At 38.0% G+C, this 26,148-nt stretch overlaps 1 protein-coding gene across 1 annotated transcript in view; it reads left to right on the forward strand.

Annotated features, from left to right (window-relative positions):
* The window catches only part of LOC109050030 (dynein axonemal heavy chain 5-like), a 48,644-nt gene that overhangs the window by 12,153 nt on the left and 10,343 nt on the right, over positions 1-26,148 (forward strand). Inside the window, 43 exon segments of the mRNA XM_042751911.1 lie at positions 860-947; positions 1,122-1,242; positions 1,352-1,518; positions 2,964-3,056; positions 3,285-3,488; positions 4,888-4,968; positions 5,060-5,464; positions 5,636-5,754; positions 5,844-5,980; positions 6,645-6,808; positions 6,917-7,027; positions 7,137-7,265; positions 7,379-7,479; positions 7,570-7,668; positions 8,932-9,085; positions 9,592-9,858; positions 10,083-10,211; positions 11,962-12,177; positions 12,366-12,512; positions 13,005-13,177; positions 13,321-13,499; positions 13,659-13,846; positions 13,987-14,181; positions 16,242-16,376; positions 16,497-16,636; positions 16,638-16,684; positions 16,821-17,038; positions 17,298-17,609; positions 17,911-18,000; positions 18,227-18,463; positions 18,653-18,820; positions 19,081-19,287; positions 19,607-19,936; positions 20,707-20,913; positions 21,045-21,287; positions 22,154-22,308; positions 22,732-23,396; positions 23,491-23,771; positions 23,897-24,112; positions 24,899-25,066; positions 25,253-25,357; positions 25,623-25,736; positions 25,874-26,050. Coding sequence (XP_042607845.1) covers positions 860-947; positions 1,122-1,242; positions 1,352-1,518; positions 2,964-3,056; positions 3,285-3,488; positions 4,888-4,968; positions 5,060-5,464; positions 5,636-5,754; positions 5,844-5,980; positions 6,645-6,808; positions 6,917-7,027; positions 7,137-7,265; positions 7,379-7,479; positions 7,570-7,668; positions 8,932-9,085; positions 9,592-9,858; positions 10,083-10,211; positions 11,962-12,177; positions 12,366-12,512; positions 13,005-13,177; positions 13,321-13,499; positions 13,659-13,846; positions 13,987-14,181; positions 16,242-16,376; positions 16,497-16,636; positions 16,638-16,684; positions 16,821-17,038; positions 17,298-17,609; positions 17,911-18,000; positions 18,227-18,463; positions 18,653-18,820; positions 19,081-19,287; positions 19,607-19,936; positions 20,707-20,913; positions 21,045-21,287; positions 22,154-22,308; positions 22,732-23,396; positions 23,491-23,771; positions 23,897-24,112; positions 24,899-25,066; positions 25,253-25,357; positions 25,623-25,736; positions 25,874-26,050 — 7,882 coding nt within the window.

The following is a 26,148-nucleotide window of genomic DNA, read 5'->3' on the forward strand; positions in this document are numbered from 1 at the left end:
ATTTAAATGGTCTATTAATAAACGTAAGATTAGTCGACTAATGCTTAAAATGAACGACTACTAGTCGGCCAGAAAAATCCTTAGTCGAGGGCAGCCCTACTATATAGTACAGCAGTTCTCAATTCCAGTCCTCGTGCCCCCCAGCTCTGGATATTTTGCATGTCTCTCTTTGTTAACACACCATATTCAGATAATCAGCTCGTTAGAAGTGAGCTCCGTGCATGAACTGATGCATGATTCCATAATCCATGAAGAAATGAGTGTGGTGAACTGAAGAGAAGAAGCACCAACATGGAGCTAGGAATCTGAAGGGTCTGAAGAGATTCTGGATGAAGGAATGGTCTCTGATCTCTTGCCAGGTGTTCTCTAACCTCATCAGACATTATAGGAGAAAATTTAGAGCTTTTAAACTGGCAAATAAAGGTTTCAAAAAGTATTGAATAAAAGGGTGCCGTTAATTGTGCCTAATGTGTATTAGAGAAAAACATTTATTTCATATTTCATGATATTTCCCCCCATTTTAAATTCTTATTATCCAATGAAAGGTTAGATTTTTGAGAATTTGGATTAACAATGCAGATTAATTTTCAGAGCCTTCTTTGATCATATTTACCAAGGGTGCCGAAATTTTTGGCCATGACTGTACATTTGCTTCAAACTGGAATTAAGTTCTTAAGTTCGAATAGAACAAGTTTCTGAAGCCATAAGATAAACATACAAAATGTGCAGAGCAGGGGGTCACGAGGACTGGAATTGAGAACCGCTGATATGGTATATAGTATATAGTATCCGAATGATGTCCATAATTAAATGTTATTTAAGAAAAAATAATTTGAGGATTCCTTTATTTTCATTCAAGTGCAAGCAAGCAGGTGGAGAGCTCAATGATGGAGATGGTTGAAGAACTAAAAAGAGTGCTGAAACCTTCAGAAAGGGTCAACTTGGAGGTGCTGTAAACATCAGTTATGAAGGCTTTTTTATTATTATTTATAATTATAAAACACTTTTTAGCACTTGATTAGATGGTTTGTAGCTCATTTTGTGTGATATCACTGCTATAAATGGTCATACTACACATAATAAGTATAGTTTTCTGAGAAAGGCTTGATGTGTATGTTCAGAACTACAAATGTCTGCATCCCGATGCCAAGCAGAAGACACGTTGTCTATACTGCCTGCCATGTGCTTTCTATATCATGATGGGACAGTTATGTCAGAAGAACACAGAGGCCCTGGTCAGAGGTATACATGTATTATGGAATCATGCATCAGAGTTTCATCTGAAAAGCGAGGACCTTACTTGTATCACCTTTTTGAGTCATTCATTAATGTTGTGTTCTTTATTTGAAAGCTACCAAATGCTCTCTGGATTCTCTGTGGCGTCGGCTGCTTGTTGTGAGCTCCAAGTATCGTTCTTCATCTCAAAGTGAAGCTGCCGTTCAGTTTCCTCTTTTCAGGGTTTCTGTCGAGCTGGCCATTCCCAACATTGTCTTCAGACCAAGTTTCGAACAGATACAGGTAATGACGTGAAAACAACAAGGAGCATAATATCAATATTTAAAGTATACTTGCACTTCTGTTCAAAAGTTTGGTTATTGGTTATTGGTTTGGTTATTTTTTGACTTTCTATTTGTCAAGAAATCAAAAAAAAAAAAAAAAACTTGATTTCCACATGCAGCACAAATGTTTTCAACATTGATAATAATAAGAAGAAGAAATGTTTCTTGAGCACCAAATCAGCGTAGTAGAATTATTTCTGAGGGATCATTTTACACTGAAGCCTGTTGGATGTCCAAGTCATTAGGGAGAGTAGCAGCCCTTATGCTTCCCCTATGGCACTGGATAAAAAGAAGGATGGTTCTCTGCAAATATGTGTCGACTATCGCCAATTAAACAGTAAGACTTGTAAAGATCTTTTACAATACATTCAAACAAAAAACAGCTATTTTAAATTGTGATTATATTGTCCTGTTTTTACTTTTTGATCAAGTAAATGCAGCCTTGGTGAGCACAAGCAAAGTACCTTTCAAGGAAATTCTGTTCATTCTGCGGCCATTTTTGCAACGCCTCCGGGCAGCTCATCCAAGCCCAAGTCCTAAATGATTGACATTAAGAAAGATTTTAATGGAAAGGAATCATTTGTTTTATGTTACATTCAATCGTGTGTTTATATACGGTCATGTTATTCAAAGAAATGTTCGTAAAAAAAATCGCTTAAATTTGCTAACGTCATATCATTACAGAGTGCACGATAGTGCCACAACATATTTTCATGTCTGATCAGGGCGATAACCACTATAGACATTAAGGGAGTTTTCGTACAAATATTGGGTAAAGTCTAAACCTTTTTTTTGAAATAGCTATTGTTTTTTCTAGAGTGAGTGTTTGCTTTTGTGGGTATATATTTTGATTGTGTGAGTTTATTTTTAAAGTGGGGATTTTTATCCTCTCATTGCTGGAAAATATAATGTAGCGATTCACTATTTAAACTGTTATTAATAAAATTCGTGGGGCAGCATTGACAAGTTTTTTTGCTCCTGGATGTGTGAGCTGCATGATCTCCAATATGTGTGTGTGTGTGTGTGTGTGTGTGTGTGTGTGTGTGTGTGTGTGTGTGTGTGTGTGTGTGTGTGTGTGTGTGTGTGTGTGTGTGTGTGTGTGTCAGTAAGCAGCATATTAATATAGAATGGTTAGGCTCTAATGCACACCAGCACACCGGTAGCCTATAGGTGTGTGTATTGTAGGAGCTAGATGATGTATGATGATGTGTGACGGTATAGTAGAGGTGTCCCAATTCTTAGGGGAATATTTTAATTAGGGGTATAAATTAGAATGGGGATTGGCCTTAGTGAGTTTTTATAAAACATCAGAAACTGACATCTTCATGTGTATACATATTGATATGGAGTAAATTCTAAAACTATACATTTATTTCTAAGTACTAATTTGTCCTTGTTGTGCAGGGCATTCTCAATAAAGCTGTGAACATGGTGCTTTCAATGGCAAAGGATATTCCACTCTGGAAATTTTCCCATGTCCAACAAGAACAACTGGAGGTAACTGAATTAAAGGGGTGACCTGGGTTAAGTTCAGTTTATCTTATCAATACATTGCCTCACGGATTTCCATTGTCCATGGAAAGTGCTTCAATGTACACTTGATTTTTGCTTGTTTTTGCTCCCTGATAGTTACAAAAGTATCCTGTAATAGTTACTGACATGTGACAGATGTGTTCTAACCTTTATCAGAGGTTAGTTAGCTGTAGAAGTCTTGTGACTCCACAGGCAGAGCAGGCAGCAGCGCGTGAGCTTGGAGATGAGACTCTAGTCACTAAACCACTCGTGCTGAGGACTCTGGATAGACAGGTGACAGAACATAAGGATGTGAACAAGGCTTTATCCCAGCTTGTTCCTGTGGTGTCCTCTCTCAAAGCAGATGCTGGGGACATCCTGAAAGGGTTGTCTCAATTTTCAGCCCTGTGGAAACAGGTATTCAGCAAAATCTCTGTCTGTCTCTCTCTCTCTCTCTCTCTCTCTTTAGATGTACTGTATAGTGTGTCAGTAGGGAGTATCAGTTTACGTTTCCAAATGTTCATTTTGCCATTAATTGCAATACAATGTTTTTTGCTCATGGAGTCTGACAACAGCCAGTGCTCCACACAGAGACATGATCTCATCAACATCCAGTCTGTCTGGAACAGAAACAGAAAAAACTAAGACAGACTAAATCCAGAAGAACTTTGGCAACATCTCCAAGATGCTTCAAGAGACCTATATGTAAAGCTACCTGAAAAACTATGCACAAGTGCACCTAGGGCAAAAGCTGCTTTGAACGCAAAGGATGGTCACACCAACTGTTTTAATTTAGTTAATAGAAGTTAATTGATAAAGAAAATATATTTATGACATTATTTTTGACAGCATCCTCATCTTACAGCATTTTTACACAAGTGCCTAAAACTTTTAACTGTACTGTAGCTTTGCTGCAGGTGGGTCTCTTGAAACATCTTAGAGATGTTGCCACAGTTCTGGATTTAGACTGTCTCTGTCTGCTCTGTTTCTTCATGTCATTCCCGAGCAGCAACTTTCCGCTCTCTCTCGTGAACCCAACATGGAAGTGACTTAAACTGTAATTCGTCAACTGGCCGCTATCCCATGGACTCCCCATGTTAAAATGCCCAACTTTACAGCAGAAAAAAACATGTTTACAGCCTGGTTCAAAAAATTATTTTGGTCTATTCTGGGTTTATATAGTTATTTTGCCCTGTATGTATATTTTTTTTTAACTAATTGGTAATTTTTTTATAACTCATCCGTTTAATGCCTGCATAATTAAGGGCGTGGCCACTTGAGTGAAAGGTGGATTGCTGCTGCTGTCACCACCATCGTGCTGGTGACGTGTTGCCAAGATGCCAACGGCCCGCTCCGCCTGCTTTGAGCTTCAAAAACGCTCTTCAGAAAACTATGGGTGACGTCACGGACAATACTTCCATGTTTTTATACAGTCTATGGTCATTTCAGACAGACTGGATGATGATGAGATCAGATCTCTGTGTGGAGCACTGGCTGTTGTCAGACTCCTTGTGCAAACAAAAATCTCACTGGTTTATTACAATTAATGGCAAAATGAATATTTGTAAATGTAAACTGATATTTCCTACTGACACACTACAGCAAAAGATTGAAATAACTGACAAAAACTGTTCTCATAATTTTGGCCACCACCGTATATATATTCTAATATAATTATATTAAATATAAACAAAAATATTTATATATATTATTTAGGAGTGAAATATGATCCAGACATGTTTATGACAGGCACATACACATTGTGGAGCATCAGGACCTCAAAATGTGTGACATTTCTTGCTTTTCTCCAATCTAGGACCCAGCAGAACAGGTGAAAGTATTTTTAGAGACCAAACCGTTATTGTCAGAATTCAGCGGCCAGCTATCTCTGTATTCTGTACGTATTTTTAAACGCGTCTTGTGAAATTTAAAGATAGCTGCAGTCTAACTGAGAGTGATCCTAAATTCCTCTACATGTATTTGATTAGACATTTGAGACCCGGATTCAAGAGCTTCCTTCCACTTGCACTGTCTGCCCCATCCTCTACGAAACTGACTCCCTCAAAATGTCCCTCGTTCAAGAGTGTCGCACCTGGAAACGTGCATTTGGTGTGGCTCTAAACCAGAAGGCCTCTGTGGGCATGGCTGAGATTAGCTCTTTTGTGGATGGGGTGAGCAAGCAGCTGCAGAGGCCCATTTCTGACCTGGATGACGTGAGGGAAACCATGGCCGCCCTGCAAGAGATACGAGAAGCGGAGATACGGATAGAGACCACCAGAGGACCAGTGGAGGAATCATTCACTTTGTTAAATCGCCATGAGCTGTTCTTCAATGATGGAAATGCAGAAAAGATCGATGGGGTTGTGTACGCTTGGAAGGAACTTAATGTGATGGTAAGAGATGTTTTTTGAGACCACATGAAATAGTATTAAAATAAATGGTAGTTTATTCTGGTAGTTTTTATACTTTATGTCTCATCAGAGAAGTAGAGAATCACCTTTACCTTGAATTCTTGGGATTTAGGTTTGTTTGTAAATGTAAGTTGATCTGTTTTTATTTTGAAGGCAAAAGAAACACAGAATAAGCTTTTGGAAATTCAACCTCAAATGAAGGCTGAGCTTGTAGCTGGAGTTGAGGTCTTCCAGCAATCTGTGCAGACTTTCTATGCTGACTATGACAACAGGTTATTTTGCATATTAACTTCATGCAGTTTCTTGCATACCTCTATTAGTGATTAAAGTCTCTTAATAAAGCTTCTGTTTTTGTGTTCAGTGGTCCTGGAGTAGCAGGTTTGGCCCCACGTGAAGCCAGTGACAGGTTGCAAGTTTATCAGGCCAAGTTTGATGAACTGTGGAGGAAATTCGTCACCTTTTCTAGTGGTGAAGAACTGTTTGGCCTCCCTGTTACAGGTGCTTCTGTATTTTTTTATTTTTTTTACCTTGTTAACATGGGTTTAGGTTTAGAAAGGACAGGGTGGATGCCATGTTTACTTTGATTTGAATGAAAATGAGGTGACAATGAGTGACAGACATGTAATCTGGTCATCGGTTTAAACTGCCTTATGGTTCTGGATGTAATGTTCAATTTTCTATTTGAGTTTTTTGTCAACTGGAAATTTGGAATATTTTGTCATCTAAATGATTGACACAAGGGTATACAGCACACTGTAACATTTTTTTTATTGTTTTTGAAAGTCACACAATAATATTGTGAAATGCTATTGCAATTTTAAATAATTTCTAAATTTTAAAATGTAATTTATTCCTGCGATGGCAAAGCACATGATCCTTCAGAAATCATTCTAATATGCTGATTTGGTGCTTAAGAAACAGTTTTTATTATCAATGTTGAAAACAGAAAAGAGCTTCTTAATGTTTTTTGTGTAACCGCTTTTTCCCTTGATTCTTTGATGAATAGAATGTTCAAAAGGACGGCATTAAAAAAAGAAATAGAAATCTGTTGTAACATTCTAATTGTCTTTTTTGACTCTTTTGCTGAATATCATGCATCTTTGCTGAATGAAAGTATTAATTTCTTTTTAAAAAAAAAATCTTTCTTTTTTTCTCCTTTCAGAATATCCTGATCTTCACAGAATCAAACGAGAGCTCAACCTTTTATCCAAGCTGTACGGCCTTTACAATTCTGTGATTGACAGCGTTTCTGGCTACTATGACATACTATGGGCTGACCTCAATATAGAAAAGATAAACAGTGAACTGCTGGATTTTCAGAATAGGTTTTTATGATTTTACCTTTCTGACTAATTAATCTGACTAATTTCTAATTAATAAATATTGTATGTTGAATGAAGTGAATTTGAGTGCATATTTTGTAATTCTTTTCAAATCCGTAAGCTGCCTGGGGCCCTGAAGGAGTGGCAAGCTTTTAATGACCTGAAAAAGACCATTGATGACTTTAATGAAACCTGTCCTCTACTCTACATGATGGCAAATAAGGTGATGTTAAGCAAGCATCTGTTCATACACACATATTGCATTTATACACAACAAGCAATCTTTTTTTTTTTTAATTAACATACACATTCTTTAATTAACATACATCTAGGCAATGATGCTCCGACATTGGCAGCGCTTAACTGATCTTACCGGCCACAAGTTTGAAGTGGAAGCTGCAAATTTTAGCCTTCGAAATATCATGGAAGCACCTCTGCTAAAGAACAAAGAAGATATTGAGGTATTGTGCAGGCAAAATATTCCATTTAACATAACCTTAATGGTTTGAGTCAGATTGATTGCATAAAAAAGCACAATGCTGTCAGTATCTTATGAAAACCCTCTGGGTGCCAGGATGTGTGTATCAGTGCCGTTAAGGAGCGAGACATTGATGCCAAACTCAAAGATGTTGTGACTGAATGGAGCAGCCATCAGTTCACATTCGCATCATTCAGGTCAGAAAAGGAATTTATCAGTAAATAAATTCATTAATTTACCATAAAATCAATTCATTCCAAAAAAAAAAAAAAAAAAAAAACTTTCAGGAATCGCGGAGAGCTGCTGCTAAAGGGATCGGACACCTCTGAGAAAGTGGCGTTAATGGAGGACAGTCTTATGGTGCTTGGATCTTTAATGAGTAACAGGTATTTTGTGTTATTCATATGTGTTTATATATGTGTGTGTGTGGGTTTATATGTATGGTGGTTAATACTAGGGATGGGCATTCCAAGCAAAAATAAAATTTGAAAATCGCTAGGTATTATTTGATTATTATTCGAAAATTGCACCCCTCCCCCGCATGCACGTACAAACACCCATAAACAGAGAGAGAGGGAGAGAGACAGTATTCACGCTTTCAATCTGTATGATAAACTCTTTAATTTAGAAGATAGGCTACCTTAACTCAAGCCATATAATGATTGTAACGTGCTGAAACATATTAATATAATTTAACGTAACCGAATGATGGCACTTATTAACATAACAGTCCGTCGATTAGCATAAATCAACTGCTCATAAGGCTAACATTTCCATGTCAGCCTTACATTTCCTCATAAGGCTGACATTTCCATTTCAAAAAATTAAACCCCTAAAGGGAATAGATACGAGATGGGAGGAAAAATATACTTCAATATCTTCTGTCGCAATTGGGTAATTATACTGTATATAAACTGTGGGCATCAGGAAGCCGTTATTAATATGAGGGGCATTGAAATCACTTATGAACGCGCGCTTGCTTTTTACTTTAACTTTCGAGCCATCACATGTACGGAGCCGCACTCGGAGGTATTTGTTACACAGGCAGTACTTACAGATGTTTTTAAGTGGTGTTTGGGATCTGTGATTATTTTATGATAATCATTTGAGTTATTTCTATTTGTTCTGTTTATGTGGTAAGTGAGATGTTATGTACTGTAATGTAACAGGCTACCGCTAGCAAGCGGCTAACCATGTCCCTTCAGTGGCTCCGTTGAACATGTTATTTGTTTTCCACGTCTTTCTGAATATGGATTCAACCATACTCTAACCCAGTCAGGGGTGTTTGTGGTCTGCACATCGTCCCAAGTTACTATAACCATTATATGCTACGCAAGTCATTTTTTATGCCACACAAGTCTACAATGTGCGCGTGAGACAGTGTGTTCTTCTGTTGTCTTTGACAGCATTTAGGTGTGTTATTGGCAGCACCACCCTCTGCTTACAAGAACGTTTCACCACCGCATCAGCACTTAAAACATGGGGAAATATTTCAAGACAATATTCGATATTCTATAATTAAATCAACTAATCGAATATTCAAAATTCGTGACCTATCCCTAGTTAATAAACTGGCAAAATATATCCCATGCTAATTTGATATTGTATTTAATTAGTTTGATGTAAATTTGATTGAATTTTTGTTTCAGATACAATGCTCCGTTTAAGCCCACCATCCAGCAGTGGGTGCAAAAGTTGTCAAACAGTTCAGAGGTGATTGAGAAGTGGCTCACAGTGCAAAATCTGTGGCTGTACCTTGAGGCTGTGTTTGTGGGTGGAGACATTGCCAAACAACTGCCTCAGGTAGCATGAATCCAAATACATTATTTCTTCTTTCTTAACCTTGTGAGCGGTCCACTACTGACAAGGCAGCTACCTTCTAAGGGGCTGTTTACACAAAACATGTGTAAACAAAACAGTGGTATTTTTCTATCTGACCATTGCGCTCATATTGTTTCAGCATATGGTGCATGACACAGCATTCTGAAAACATAACACTCAATTTAAACAAAGTCAAACTTTCAGAAAACTTGTCTCGAGACCTTGCGTTTTTTTCCTCTTTCACTGCCAGTGTCTTGGATTTTTGCTTTAAAAAAAAAAAATTGTGTGAATGGCCTCCAAAGCAGTAAAGTCTCTTTTAACACTCACTTGCATGCATTGCACAAAAATCTCTGCTCATGTGATGCACACAAGATAAATGCAACATGATACATAAGTGCAAAGAGTAGATATTATGTGGAATAACCTTTTTTTTTATTATATTGAACTATTTTTTATATTTAACATTTCTGAAAATGTCCTCTCTACAGGAGGCTAAACGCTTCCAAACCATCGACAAATCATGGCAGAGGATAATGCAGCGGGCACATGAGATTCCTGGTGTCATTCAATGCTGTGTTGGGGACGAGACACTGCAGCAGCTCCTGCCGCACCTTCTGGAACAGCTGGAAGTGTGTCAGAAATCTCTGAGCGGATACCTGGAAAAGAAACGCCTTGTCTTTCCACGGTTCTTTTTCGTCTCTGACCCTGTCCTGTTAGAAATACTGGGTCAGGCATCTGACTCACACACCATACAGGTGCGTTTGTCTAACTGTGTTTTAATGCCATATAACAGTTCTCATCCATTTATGGTCATCATAAGCAGCATTTAATAAATGTTAAAATGTGACATGGGTTGCTCATTCTATATATGTTTATACAATGTACTATATAATACTGTACATTCAAGCTAGTAAAATACAGCAGGTAATAAATGAGAAAATTCCTCAATAACCCTTTTCTCATTTTTTCTGCTTTTCAGGGTCATCTGTTGAACCTTTTTGATAATGTGAACAGAGTTGTGTTTCATGAGAAGAACTATGACCAGATACTAAGCTTTCAATCACAAGAAGGGGAAACAGTGAATCTGAGTGAACCAATCAATGCCCAGGTACAACATTTCTGAGATTACATTTAAATGCCTTAAATGGCATAAAAAATGCTGAATTGTAGCATTAAAAATGATACCTCAAATTATGTATTAATATCACCTTAAAGGGATAGTTCACCCAAAAATCAAAAATATGTCATTAATGACTCACCCTCATGTCGTTCCAAACCCGTGAGACCTCCGTTCATCTTCGGAACACAGTATAAGATATTTTAGATTTAGTCCGAGAGCTTTCTGTCCCTCCATTGAGAATGTATGTACGGTATACTGTCCACGTCCAGAAAGGTAATAAAAACATCTTCAAAGTAGTCCATGTGACATCAGAGGGTCCGTTAGAATTTTTTTGAAGCATCGAAAATACATTTTGGTCCAAAAATATCAAAAACTACGACTTTATTCAGCATTGACTTCTCTCCCCCGGGTCTGTTATGAGCGCGTTCACAGCACATCCGGTTCGCGAACGAATCACTCGATGTAACCGGATCTTCTTGAACCAGTTCACCAAATCGAACTGAATCGTTTGAAACGGTTCGCGTCAACAATAAGCATTAATCCACAAATGACTTAAGCTGTTAACTTTTTTTAACATGGCTGACACTCCCTCTAAATTCAAATAAACCAATATCCCGGAGTAATTCATTTACTCAAACAGTACACTGACTGAACCGAGCCAGATAACGAACGAAACATTGACTCGTTCTCGAGTCAAGAACCGGTTGCTTCGGTTTTCGGATCACCGGTAGTGATGGGAAGTTCTGTTCTTCTCCGCGAACCGGTTCTTTCGGACAGTTTGATTCAATAAACCGGTTGCCGAAAACGGTTCACCAGTTCTTTTGCGCTCGACGTAATGACTTCATTGGCGATGATTGCCCTTGATTCAAGCCTTCGGTTTACCCGCGCTCATAACATGAGCACAGAATCAGTTCAGAATCAATCACCAAAAGAACCAGTTCAGTTCAGACGCGCTGTGTGTCAGTCTGCTTCATGCATGCGCAGTATCATCAGCTCCTCGGTTCTCGAATCGGACGCGTCCGACAGAAACGGTTCTTGACTCGAGAACGAGTCAATGTTTCGTTCGTTATCTGGCTCGGTTCAGTCAGTGTACTGTTTGAGTAAATGAATTACTCCGGGATATTGGTTTATTTGTTTTCAGATGGAGTGTCAGCCATGTTAAAAAAGTTAACAGCTTAAGTCATTTGTGGATTAATGCTTATTGTTGACGCGAACCGTTTCAAACGATTCAGTTCGATATGGTGAACTGGTTCAAGAAGATCCGGTTACATCGAGTGATTCGTTCGCGAACCGGATGTGCTGTGAACGCGCTCATAACAGACCCGGGAGAGAAGTCAATGCTGAATAAAGTCGTAGTTTTTGATATTTTTGGACCAAAATGTATTTTCGATGCTTCAAAAAATTCTAACGGACCCTCTGATGTCACATGGACTACTTTGAAGATGTTTTTATTACCTTTCTGGACGTGGACAGTATACCGTACATACATTTTCAATGGAGGGACAGAAAGCTCTCGGACTAAATCTAAAATATCTAATACTGTGTTCCGAAGATGAACGGAGGTCTCACGGGTTTGGAACGACATGAGGGTGAGTCATTAATGACATAATTTTGATTTTTGGGTGAACTATCACCTTAAGTTATTGGGGTTTATGGTTTCTGCCTGATGGTTGATAAAACTGGCAGAAATCTCACAGATCTACTGATAATGAAGATAGTTAATGATGTCATCCTACAGGGTAATGTCGAAGCCTGGCTGGGTCTGTTACTGGATGGAGTCAGGAAGACCATTCACAGCATTATACGGCAGGCCCATATGGTTATAACTGACCAGGGCTTTAAACTGGTGGAGTTCCAGTCAATGTTCCCTGCTCAGGTTGGGCTGCTCGGCATACAGCTCATCTGGACCAGAGATGCTGAGGAGGCTCTCTGTAATAGCAAGACTGATAAAAAGGTTTAAATTTAGTCCTCTTTTTGGTGTTTCATGTCATATTTAAAATCAGGATGTTGTAGTTTATGAATGGACAGCTTTCTTCCCCCATCAATACAAGTTTAATTCAGTATATATGTTCTGTTACAGTCTGACGTTATTTTGGAGGATGTTTCCCATATTTTGTTGATCATTTTGTCTTTTTTGTACAGATAATGCAGACTACTAACCAGAACTTCCTGGATCTTTTGAATGAACTGATTGATATGACTACTCACGATCTGACCAAGATGGAGAGAACCAAATATGAGACGCTCATCACAATACATGTTCACCAGAAGGACATTTTTGATGACCTGGTGATAAATTTTTGGTTCATTCATAAATTGGTTGCTATGTATCATTCTCTTGAAATAGCTTTATACTTACGGAACAAATTGAAGACTACTTACACTACTATACACTATCGTTCAAAATTGAAATATTTATTTTCTAATGTTCACCAAGGCTACGTTTATTTGATCACAAATATAGTAAAATAGTAATATTGTGAAACATTATTATAATTTGAAATCACGGTTTTCTATTTGAATAATTTTTAAAATGTCATTTATTCCTGTGACGCAAAGCTGAATTTTCAGCATCATTACTCCCGTCTTCAGTGTCACATGATCCTTATAAAATTATAATAATAAAATTGTTTACTGCTTATTTTTGTGGAAACCCTCATATAATGCGTTTCAGTATTTAATGAATAGAAAATTCAAAAGTACATTTAATTGAAATAACCCTGTACAAGACTAATTTATTTCACTTCTAACCTTCAAATTGCCTTTTTATGTTCCACTCAAGTACGGATGAACATCCGGTCACCTTTAGACTTTGAATGGCAGAAACAGTCCCGCTTCTACTTCAAAGAGGATACAGATAGATGCATAATCCAAATCACTGATGTGGAATTTGATTACTGTAACGAGTATCTAGGCTGCACTGATCGTCTGGTGATCACACCTCTCACTGACAGGCAAGTGCAGATATATTGAAGATGCCATATTCTTGAAACTAAGTCAGCATCAGCACAGATGGCTCTTAATGAGTAGCACACATTGTCTTCAGTGTATTAACCACCTGTTTATTTAAAAAAAAAAATTGGTTTGTTTCGTGCAGATGTTATATCACGTTGGCCCAGGCTTTAGGGATGAGTATGGGAGGGGCCCCTGCAGGCCCTGCTGGGACAGGAAAAACTGAAACCACCAAAGACATGGGCCGTTGCCTGGGAAAATACGTGGTTGTCTTCAATTGCTCTGACCAGATGGACTTCCGTGGACTGGGCCGCATCTATAAAGGTTGAGTCTATCTGAACTAACTTCTCAAACGGCTTTCTTCTCTTTCACCTTATACAGAGCACCTGTTTCAACCTTAATCAAGATAGTGGATGCATATTTAACATGTACTGTATGGCCTTTTTCCAATGCTGTTTCATGTTTATAATGTTTGTCAAACAGGATTAGCTCAGTCTGGCGCATGGGGCTGTTTTGATGAGTTCAACCGCATTGAGCTGCCTGTGCTCTCAGTAGCTGCTCAACAAATCTACATCGTCCTGCAGTGCAAGAAGAACAAAAAAACTCAATTCATATTCACAGATGGAGATGTGGTGGATATGGATAGAGAGTTTGGGATCTTCCTTACTATGGTAATGTGACAAACTTTGTATGTCATGGAACTATACTGCAGTCATCAAAGGAGCCATATGGGAAACAACCTGACATGTTTTTCAGTCTTACTCTTTCTTCAGTATTTCCCCCTCCATTAAATGGTAATTTTTCATCACAGAACCCAGGTTATGCTGGTCGACAGGAGCTTCCTGAGAACTTGAAAATTCAGTTCCGCACTGTGTCCATGATGGTTCCTGACCGAGCCATCATCATGAGAGTGAAACTTGCCAGCGCAGGTTTTCGTGAAAATCAAGTCCTCAGCCGCAAGTTTTACACGCTGTACAAACTGTGTGAGGAACAGCTTTCTAAACAGGTACTCACAATACAAAATTAAAGGGATAGTTCACCCCAAAAAATGAAAATTCTGTCACTAATTACTCGCCCTCATGTCGTTCCAAACCCGTAAGACCTTTGTTCACCTTTGGAACACAAATTAAAGAGCAGGTCATATGGTATTTTAAAGCGTCCTAATATTGTGTTGGAGACACATTCTTAGGTTCACAGCGAATTATCACTACTTCAGTAAGACAGTAATATCATGCTTTACCTGGAAACCTAAAGCTGCACTAGGTATACATCACATATTAGCTCAAAAACTTGATATTTTGAGCACTCAACTGAAAATGTACACATAACGTATCAATCTTACATACAGTTTGTGGTTCTGAGACGCTTGTTAGTCCAAATTAATAAAGAAGATTAGAAGCCAAAAAAGATAAAAGCCAAAATTAGAGAAGCAGTCCTTAGTAAAATGACATGCACACAACAAAAGTTTTGAACTGTATTTCTGTGGTATCCTTGAACCCAGCGTCTTCTCAACATCATGTAAACACACTAATAGCGGAAGTTTTTGTGGGCAGGTCAGAGTGTTTGTATTTCATGGGCAGCTGGGGATTATGCAGATGTGCTACCCAGTGACATATACCGGTAACAGGCAAAATATTTGAAAATATAACGACTCGTTACAGCGATTCAGAACCGACTCTCTCTTTTGAGAGACAATATCTTTATTTATCATGCACTTTTTTGATTAACAACTTTGCAGGTTGTTTTCATTTGAGGATAGCTACGTTATAAACTGCAAAAGAGATATTTTTCAAAAACCCATATGACCTGTTCTTTAAGATATTTTTGATAAAATCAGAAATATTTCTGATCCTTTATTGACAGCAGTGTAACTTAAATGTCGAGAGTACCGTGACGCATGCGCGTGCATTCTTCTGCTCATAAACAAGGCACAGCACATGCGTGTTCTACATCAGCAGCAGCACACGCATGTGTCATGGTACTCTCTTTAATGGTGGAGGATGGTGAGGTGGAAGAGAAGAATTGTTGAATAAAGTATTTATTTTTGTTTTCTTTGCATACAAAAAGTATTCTCGTAGCTTCTTAAAAATTATAGATGAATCACTGATGTCACATGGAAATATTTTCACAATGTCCTTACTACTTTTCTGGGTCTGAGAACATTTCAGTTACATTTCACTCTATGGAGGGACAGAAAGTTTTCGGATTTCATCAAAATTATCTTAATTTGTGTTGCAAAGATAAACGAAGGTCTTACAAGTAATTATTGACAGAATTTTCATTGTTGGGTGAACTATTCCTTTAACACAGAAACTAGCAGCCTTTTAACATGTCATGAAGCCCTCTCATTTCAGTCAAGTCAAATTTATATATATGCATTTATTCAAACAATACAAATTCTTTCAAAGCAGCTTCACAGTAATAAACAAATTACAGTGTTAATGTTAAAAATGAAATATATATATATATACATACATATATATATAAATAAAATAATTGAATCATTGTCAGTTCTCACCAGAGTTTTAAAATGTGAAAAAGCAAGCGTGGGAAAGCTACTGATAAGGTGATAAGGACATTGGAGAAAACTCAATTCTCTGTGGTCCACTTTTATTTTTACATAATGGTTAAAATTACTTAAACTTAAAACTAAATATGTTTTAGTGTTGTATGACCCTTTATAGTGTTGTTTTCTTATGTCTTGCTTTAAATTTTATTCTGCAATGCTTCTTTTCAGAAATTACATTGGACATAGTTAGGAAACCTTTTGATTTAACATTTTTTAAAAATATAAAAAATGTAATTTATCAAATTGAAAAACTGTATTTAAGACTTATTATTGTTTTATTTAGTTTGTTTCTGAATATAATATTGTTATTGTATGTAATTCATCGTATTATTATTGTTATCATTATTATTTTAAATTTATTAAACTTGAGTTTTCCATGAATTTAAATTTTGAAGCTAATATGTCGTTAAATAAATGATGGGCATGATACCTTGCTGATAATTTTTTTTAATTTTTTTAATTTTTAATTTTTTTCATTTTTCATCATCACTCAACAGGTCCATTATGACTTTGGCTTGAGAAACATCTTGTCTGTTTTGAGAACTTTGGGTGCTGTGAAAAGATCCAACCCAACTGAACCAGAAAAGACTGTGGTCATGAGAGTTCTGCGTGACATGAACCTCTCCAAACTGGTGACTATGACTGATACAAATCTGTTTGAAAATAACTACTTGGAGTGATAGGATAAATGTTTTAGTGTGTCACAGAAATTTTCAGCAGCTGACTCTATTCCTGCCTCTTCCTCTATACAGGTAGATGAAGATGAGCCCCTGTTCATGAGTCTGATAAACGACTTGTTTCCAGGCATTCAGCTGGATAAAGCCGGTTATCCTGACCTGGAAGCTTCTATCACCAAACAAGCTGAAGAAGCCGGATTGATTGCGCACCCACCCGATTCTCAAACTTGTGCAGCTATATGAGACACAGAGAGTGAGACATGGTTAGACATTATCCATTTTACTTCTATTACAGTTATAAGAATGAATTTTGTCATATGCCTGTGGCTGTAGGCATGCATAGATTTGGTGAAGTGGACAATGCTATCCTCATTCCATATATTTGTTCTCTGTGTGTAGGTATGATGACTCTTGGTCCAAGTGGGACAGGAAAGACCACATGTATCCACACTCTAATGAAAGCAATGACAGAATGTGGAAGTCCACACAAAGAAATGAGGATGAATCCCAAGGCTATTACTGCCTCCCAGATGTTTGGCACATTGGATGTGGCCACAAATGACTGGACAGATGGTGTCTTCTCTACACTGTGGAGGAAAACTTTAAAGTCCAAAAAGGTGAAAGAGTTGCATTAACAAGCAACTTAAGTAAATGACATGCTTATGTAACCTTTAACTTTGACTCTATTGGCAATAAGCATTTTTTTTTATTACTGATTAAATATGACTTGGAATGGCAGTTTAACAAGTAAATAGAGATTTTTTACTTCATGAAATATAAATGTTTCAATAATTTTTGATTGCAGTTAATAACCGTCAGTAAATGACCTGGTGCTCATGACATTTTAAAATTACTTCATGGTAAAACATTTCACAGGGAGAACACATATGGATAGTTCTTGATGGTCCAGTCGATGCTATCTGGATTGAAAATCTCAACTCCGTCTTGGACGACAACAAAACCCTGACCCTGGCAAATGGAGACCGAATACCAATGGCCCCCAACTGCAAGGTGGTATTTGAGCCACACAACATTGACAATGCATCTCCTGCCACTGTGTCCCGCAATGGAATGGTCTTCATGAGCTCCTCTGTTCTGGAATGGCAACCCATACTGCAGGCCTGGCTGCAAAAGATCCCAGCAACACAGGCTGAAGTGCTACTGGCCTCCTTCAACTCTGTCTATCAGGTGACAGCTAGACATGTGTGCAGTATTTTGCATGCTCTCTAATACATAGATTATTGGAGTAGAGCTTACCTTTTATAACTATATTTAGTTACATTTTGAGAGGTATCTAGTGATTTAAATTGGGTAAAACATCAATATAAAAATGGATCAATACAACGCTTGTAAACCATTTAAGCTATTAAGTGATTTATGAAAATGAAAAGCTCTATTGATTTTTTTTGACATTGCCTAAGGAAAGGTAAGAGAGGATTTTGTACACAGTTTTAAAAATCTCTTACTGACTATTGACTGTTTTCCACAGGATTTGATGACTTTTGTCTGCACTGCCGTTTCCCCCAAAATGCAGCTGCTTGAGTGCATGTACATCAAGCAAACAATTGATTTATTACAGGTAAACTGTGATGCACAGTCACAAAATTATTTTAATTTATCATGAAATAAAGCTTGAGCAGCTTATTGAATTAATATACACTATCAATTAGAATTTTAGACACACTAAATCAGTTTAATTCATGTTAATGATTAAAAAATAGAGTGCTCTTGAACTATAATCTTGACAAATGGTGGCTACTCTGAAGAAGCTCAAATATAAAATGGTTCTGATTTGTTCGACACAGGGCCTGTTGCCAGCCGTTGAAGAGAAACACCTAACAGCAGCTCACATCAAACGTCTCTTTATATTTGCTGTGATGTGGTCTGTTGGTGCTTTGCTGGAATTGGATGATCGAGCCAAGATGGAGGTATACCTTAAACAGCACAATGCCAAGTTGGACTTGCCCACCACACAGGGGGACCAGACCATCTTTGAGTTTGTGGTCAGTGCAACTGGAGAGTGGGATCTCTGGTCTACAAGGGTAAGACCATTATTTGTTAAGTACAATATTATGTATAGTTTAAAAGCCACTAGTGATCTTTTATTATAGCATGCCTAATGCTACAATTTTTCATAGTTTTCTTTGTGACAACCTTCGTATTTATCTTTTTATTCAGTGCATTTGTAAGTTGCCATTTATAAACATACCTTTTAATTGCAATGTCATTAGGTGCCAGAGTATCACTATCCCAAAGACTCAGTTCCTGACTATGCCTCCATTCTCGTACCCAATGTTGACAATATACGGACGGACTTCCTGATGCAAACCATAATGAAGCAAGGCAAAGCTGTCCTGCTCATTGGTGAACAGGGAACAGCCAAGACAGTCATGATCAAGGTACATGTCTGTTTCAGTTAATCCATGCTGTTATCAGCAGAATAATATTTTGTTTTAAATAATTTCCTGGCTTCGTAGTTTATAATACATATTTGAAATCTTGAAACTGAACTGATGTCATTTCAAGGTGCATTCACATTTACTATTGCTCAGCAAAGTTTTGCTAGTGGAATCCAGTGATCATTAAACAGATTTTACTCGTCAGGTGAATTCACCACGCTGAAATTAATTCTGACAAAACTGTGTAATCCAAAATACAGGGCTACATGAGCAAGTATGACCCGGAAACGCATTTGAGCAAAAGCCTAAACTTCTCCTCGGCCACTCTACCTGGCATGTTCCAGCAGACTATTGAGAGTTACATAGACAAACGCATGGGCACCACCTATGGACCTCCAGGCGGGAGGAAGATGACTGTCTTTGTTGACGACATCAACATGCCAGTTATCAATGAGTGGGGTGATCAGGTGAGCAGTCACATGCTCCGTTGTTACTTAATTTTCCAAAAATCTACCCTTTTGGTAAATTTTTTTATGCATACTAAGTATTATGTTAGATGACCTCAAAAGACATGGACTGTAGTTTTGCATTTAAATTTTGTGGGGTTTGTCAAAAAGCAAGGCATTATTAATAAATGTACCCCCTCGGTAGAAATTGCAGTCCAGAGGCACATAGACCGGACTGAAAGGGCACTTTAGCCCCCTGTGCATGCCTCTGGGCGAAAGCACTCAATAGCATCCTGTTTTTCTCTGACTGAGCCTCTTGTTTTTTTTGTTTACCATTCAGATCACTAATGAAATTGTTCGCCAGCTGATGGTGCAGGGAGGTTTCTACAGCCTGGAACGATCTGGGGAATTCATCGGCGTAGTCGACTTGTATCTAGTGGCTGCCATGATTCACCCTGGTGGTGGCCGCAATGATATTCCCCAACGACTCAAACGCCAGTTCTGTGTGTTTAACTGCACTCTACCATCCAACTCCTCCATAGATAAGATATTTCAAACGCTGGCCATTGGTTATTTTTGCTCAGAAAGAGGCTTCACGGAAGAGGTGTGCTCTCTAGCTGCCGCCCTGGTTCCCACCACCAGGAGAGTGTGGCAAGCGGTCAAAGCTAAGGTACTGCCATCATAATATGATCAAAAGAGGTATTGCTTATTGAACATGGATTGTAGGGCTGGAAATCTGTAGTCTCTTCTAAACTGGATTTCATTTGTTCTGAGTCTTTTAAAACATGCATGCAATGTGTTACAGCACACAGTGGTCCAAATTATTAGAAAATGGTGCCCTCTTTTGGTCAGTATGCTTCAAAGTAAACTGAGCTGCATTAATAATGTTCAGCTCTTGCAGTTTATTTTAAATACACTACCATTCAAAACTTTGAGGTCAGAAAGATTTTACTTTTTTTCAAGAAATAAACACATTAAATCAGCAAGGAATCAATGAATTGATCCAAAGTGACAGTAAAGACTTTTACACTGAATCAACTTTTCTATTTTAAACAAATGCTGCTCTTTTCAATAAAGAATTCAGTAAATAAATTTTATTGGTTTGTTCAATAGTGTTAGTATTGACGTATTTTTTATATATTTATATTTATTCATTTTGCTAATATTAGAATGATTTCTGAAGGGTCATGTGACACTGAAGACTGCACTGAAAATTGAATTGAGTAAATTGCATTTTAAAATATATTTATTAAAAATTATTAATTCAAAGTGTAATTATATTTCACAATATTACTGTATTTGTGGTATCGTTAATCAAATAAATGCAGCCTCGGTAAGCAGAAGATAATTCTTTCAAAAACATTAAAAAATCTTACCAACTCCAAATTTGAAATAATGTATATTAATAAAATAATGATATTAAGTTAATATTGTTTTCAGATGCTGCCTTCTCCTGCAAAGTTCCACTACATTTTTAACCTGCGTGATCTGAGCAGGATATGGCAGGGGATTCTCACTGTGGGATCAGAAGTATGTAAGACGCGTCAACTGCTGGCATCTCTTTTCCGCCACGAGTGCACACGGGTCATCGCTGACCGTTTCATTGATCAGAAGGACAGAGAGACCTTCGATAGCATTTTAGAAAGGGTGTGTCAACTAAATCCTCACAGGCTTCAAGACAAATTGAAATGTGTTTAAGAAAAGAATCATATATTTCAATTGTATAATATGTATTTCTTCACATGTATTCATCTTCTGTTTTCTCTACTGTTCTAAAGATCACAGTACAGGATCATGGTCCTGGCCTTGCAGAGCAGGGGCCAACGGAAGCTTATTTTGTGGACTTCCTGCGGGATGCTCCAGAAATGACGGGAGATGAACCTGAAGATGCTGAGGCAGAAACTCCAAAGATTTATGAGCCCATTCCTTCCTTCAAGGCCCTATCAGAGCGCCTGTCTGTGTTTCAGCAACAGTATAATGAAACTGTTAGAGGAGCAGCCATGGATCTGGTCTTCTTCGAGGTTAGTGGAACAAAAATGATAATGTTGAAAAATGGAAAATGTTCTGTAGAGTGGGCAGTACGCTGACATGCCACAGCTGTTGAGTTCTTGTATACAATAAAGGCATAAAAGGCCAAAAAATATAATTTTGAACAATAAAAATATAAAAAATATTGATAAAGTTTTTTTGTTTGTTTGTAAATAATAAAACCTTCTCTTGATATGTTTTTAGCACTGATTTTAAGATGCAGGCTAAACCAAGTCACTTTTTTTTAAAACTTTTGTTAAAAAGTTTTTTTGTTACTATTATACGTTTATTTGTCGTTTTGACATACATTCTGTCAGGACCACTATCGTCAAAGATGACTGACAATCAGCATACAGTTTGGTTTGGTGGTATAGTTCTGGGCAAGAACTCCCTGCGCATCAATGCAGCCTAGCATGGATGAGAGCAGGGAGAGCAGTAATAACCCCCCAGGGTAAACAGAACAGAACCAACATAAATGTAGTACAGATATCGTTAAAGTTCAATAATTTTATGTGCACATTTTAGAATTAGTCTGATTCAAAGGAAAATCAGAAGGCTGAATCCTGACTGACAAGAGGAGGAGCTGGGGATGGAGGAGGGTAATTAGCTATTGAGCAACACGAAAACTGCTGATGATATCGAGGGACCTTATATATGAATGCTTAGATAGGTGTCGTATTCCTATAGGTAGACGGGGATCAGCTGAGAGTCAGCTGATACGAGCTTGACTAACGTGACCTACCAGAACTAACGCTACGCTTAATTTATAATACTTATTAGGAATATGCTTATTCATTTCCTGAATGAATGAATTCATTTATTTATTTGATCTCACATTGACTTCTGTACACTCTCACAGGATGCCATGATCCATTTGATGAAAATCTCTCGGATAATCCGGACGGCTCGTGGTAATGCACTACTGGTTGGTGTCGGGGGTTCTGGGAAACAGAGCCTCACCCGACTTTCATCCTTCATTGCTGGATACCAGAGCTTTCAGATTACAATGACACGGTGAGAAAATTGTAATCGTTCTTAAATTTGATGGTTTGATTTCTCATTGTTGTCATAAGGGCCTTTCACACCCATTGTAAATTGAATGCTCAGTTAATTTGTTTTATGTTTCACATTCTGTGTGAATGGCCCCTAGCACTGCATAGTTTCAGAAGCGGTGCTAACCCTGCTTCAAAGCAAGCTTTGCTAACCATGGGTAAAAATGGTGCTAACACTGCTTCTAAATTACAATTGTGAAATGTTCCTCTTCCCAGGATTTAAAGCAGGTTTTAAAATGATGATAACCTGGAGTTAAGTGAAGTGGGAAAGGTCTCATAGTGTATTAGGACACAGTACTGATACTTTCTATTAATGATTGAAATTTAGTTCAGTGAATATTGTATCAAATAATAAAAATATTTAACATAATTTATTCCCTTACAGAACATACAATGTGAGTAATCTAATTGAGGACCTGAAAGCCCTGTACAGAATTGCAGGTTTGGAAGGGAAGGGCGTGACATTCATCTTCACGGACAATGACATCAAGGATGAAGCTTTTTTGGAGTACATGAACAACGTTCTGGCATCAGGAGAAGTCTCGAACCTGTTTGCTCGAGACGAGGTGGACGAGATCACCCAAAGTCTTATTCCTGCTATGAAGAAGGATCTCCCACGCTGCCCACCCACCATCGACAACCTCTACAACTACTTCCTGTCCAGGGTGCGCAGTAACCTTCATGTTGCTCTTTGCTTCTCTCCGGTGGGTGAGAAATTGCGTTCCCGTGCCCTGAAGTTCCCCGGCCTCATCTCGGGCTGCACTGTAGACTGGTTCCAGCGGTGGCCACGGGATGCTTTAGTAGCTGTGGCTCAACATTTCCTCTCCAACTATTCGCTGCGTTGTTCAGACGAGGTGAAGAAGAGTGTGGTAGAAACTATGGGAACATTCCAAGACATGGTGGCAGAGATCTGCACAGAGTATTTCCAGCGCTTCAGGCGTCAGACCTATGTGACACCCAAATCCTACTTGATGTTTATTAAAGGATACCAGATGATTTACTCAGAAAAAATTGATCATGTGGGGATGCTTGCAGAGCGAATGAACACAGGTTTGCAATTACATCTGTTGCAATTACATCAGAATTTTAGATTTGTTGCTGTACTTTCCCATGACATACTCTAAACTCTTTCATCTCACTGCAGGTCTTGAGCGTCTCATGGAGGCCGAACAGTCTGTTAATGAGCTTCGTGTGGAGCTGAGAGAGAAGGAGAAGGTGCTGGAGGTGGCGAACCAGAAAGCAGAAGAAGTTTTGCTGGAGGTCACGGCCAAGGCACAAGCTGCGGAAAAGGTGAAGGCTCAGGTCCAGAAGGTGAAAGATAAGGCCCAGGCGATTGTGGATGAGATAGAGGGGGACAAGAAGGTGGCCGAGTCCAAACTTGAGGCAGCCAAACCAGCATTAGAGGCAGCCGAGGGTGCACTAAAGGTAGATGTCTGGATGATGCTAAATCACCTCTGAAACACAATTTAGTTAAATGTTTTGTGTTTCATGTTGACTTGAAGACCTTGAAGTTAGTCAGCTTAAATCTTTATGCCATGTGTGGTATCTAGACCATAAAGCCTGCTGACATCGCAACAGTGCGTAAACTGGGAAAGCCTCCACATCTGATCATGAGGATCATGGACTGCGTGCTGCTGCTGTTCCAGCGACGGGTGGATGTGGTCACCATGGACCCCGAGAGACCCTGTGTGAAACCTTCATGGAGTGAAGCTCTTAAATTGATGAACAACTCTGGATTCCTCGGCATGCTGCTGAACTTCAACAAGGTCAGACAGCACTGTGATACTATTCAAATACAATTTTAAAGAAAAATTATTTTAAAAAGTAAATATCAAATATGATCCATCAGGCCTTTGAGGAACACTAATTTGTATATCTTTGAATGATCATTGTATTGTATTACATCCATAAAAGATGTATCGTATATGTTCCTCAGCAAAAAAAAAAAAAAAAAACATGCACATTTTTATATATTGATTCATTGATTGTCAAAGCTTAAAAAAACGTAATTAACGTTTTTTTATGAAAAATATTTTTTCATATTTTAGGCTTTTTAGGGTTTATATTATATTCAGGATGAGCACTAATTATGAAAACCCTGTTCTCATATTGCACTCATGTACCACTAATAGTATCACTTCATCTCTCCAAGTTATTAGTTCCATCTATATGGATATAGATGTTCTTTTATTTGTTTTATGTTGGTTTATGGATAATGCATCTGTTCAGACTACGTAAACAGGATTATAGTGTCCAAGTAACGATCCAAGTTTAGAGCAGACTTAGGCCAGTATGACACAGAATATATAGCCATCAAAGTCAGATAGTTAGCACAGTCACAGTGGAATCGACACTAGGACAGAAATAAAGCAGAGATTAAATCTCTATCTGACTTTATTTGACCTTTGGATTTGCCTGTCTCTTTGGGTCAAAGTGATTCGATTTTTAGTCAACAATGCATTCATCATGGTTACCAATGAAATTCTTTGTTGTAGTCTGTTTTAACAATGCAACATTATCACATTTTCTTGACATTTTTGCTATCCTTTAAAGACACAATAACAGAGGAGATGGTCGAACTGCTCACTCCATATCTGTCGATGGAAGACTATAACCTAGAAACAGCTAAGAGGACCTGCGGTAATGTAGCAGGCCTCTGTTCCTGGACTGAAGCAATGGTGGAATTCTTCGGCATAAATAAGGAAGTGCTGCCCCTAAAGGTGATGTCATGATGTCTCACTAACCCTTTGTAGGATGTGTTTAAAGGAAATATCAATCTAAGTGTCTTTACTCTCACTTTTGATCAGTTTAATGCATGCTTACTGAGTAAAACTATTAATCTATTTTAAAAAAAATTGTTACACCTCTTAATAAATTTATTTCCATACTTTATATGTGTATCACAGGCTAACTTAAAACTTCAAGAAGCTCGTTTGACTGTAGCACAGGACGAACTAACAAAGGCTCAGGAACAACTGGACTCAAAGCAGAGAGAGCTGGATGAGGCTCAGGTGTGATATATATGTGACATACTGTATAACTAAGAATCTGGTGTATTTTATATAAAAAAAAATAGTGATAAATTTTCTTTACCAGATCTCAAATGTGACTTCTGCAGATACAGGCAGAACAGCAATTTAAATTCTCTGATTGAAGATGAATGAATGAATGAATTTATAAGTTTTTTAAGTATAAAGTTAGCACTAACGTTTGGATTTGCATTTGTAATTCAAGTTTTTATGAATTATTAAAGTTTTAAAATCCATTTTTGCACAGGCAATGTATGATGCTGCCATGAAGGAGAAACAAGACCTGATGGATGATGCTGAGGCATGCAAGAAGAAAATGTCCAATGCTGTGGCACTTATAGATGGACTTGGTGGAGAAAAGGTTTGAAAATTCCTTGCAGAATTTGGATTGGATTAAATGAGAGCTACACTACAGATGTTAGACTGCAAGCCTTGAAAATGACACTCCTTGAAAACATCCAAAAAGGTGATCTGTGCATGTGCTTATGTCTGCCTTAGATTCGCTGGACAGAGAGCAGTGCTCAGTTCATGAGACAAATCAAAGATTTGGTGGGGGATGTTTTGCTGGCCACTGGATTTCTATCCTATGCTGGGCCTTTCAACCAGGAGTATCGCAGCCTTCTTATGCAGCAGTGGAAGAAAGAGATGAATATCTGCCGCATCCCTTACAGCGAGGTACATCCTGAGTCTTTTTCCTTTAATATTTCAACAGCAACAACTAATTATTTCTTCAAGCTTGTATGAGATGTTGTTTTTACAGTTCATGAATCTTA

Source organism: Cyprinus carpio, chromosome B24 (genome assembly GCF_018340385.1).
Source record: "Cyprinus carpio isolate SPL01 chromosome B24, ASM1834038v1, whole genome shotgun sequence".
Taxonomy (NCBI): domain Eukaryota; kingdom Metazoa; phylum Chordata; class Actinopteri; order Cypriniformes; family Cyprinidae; genus Cyprinus; species Cyprinus carpio.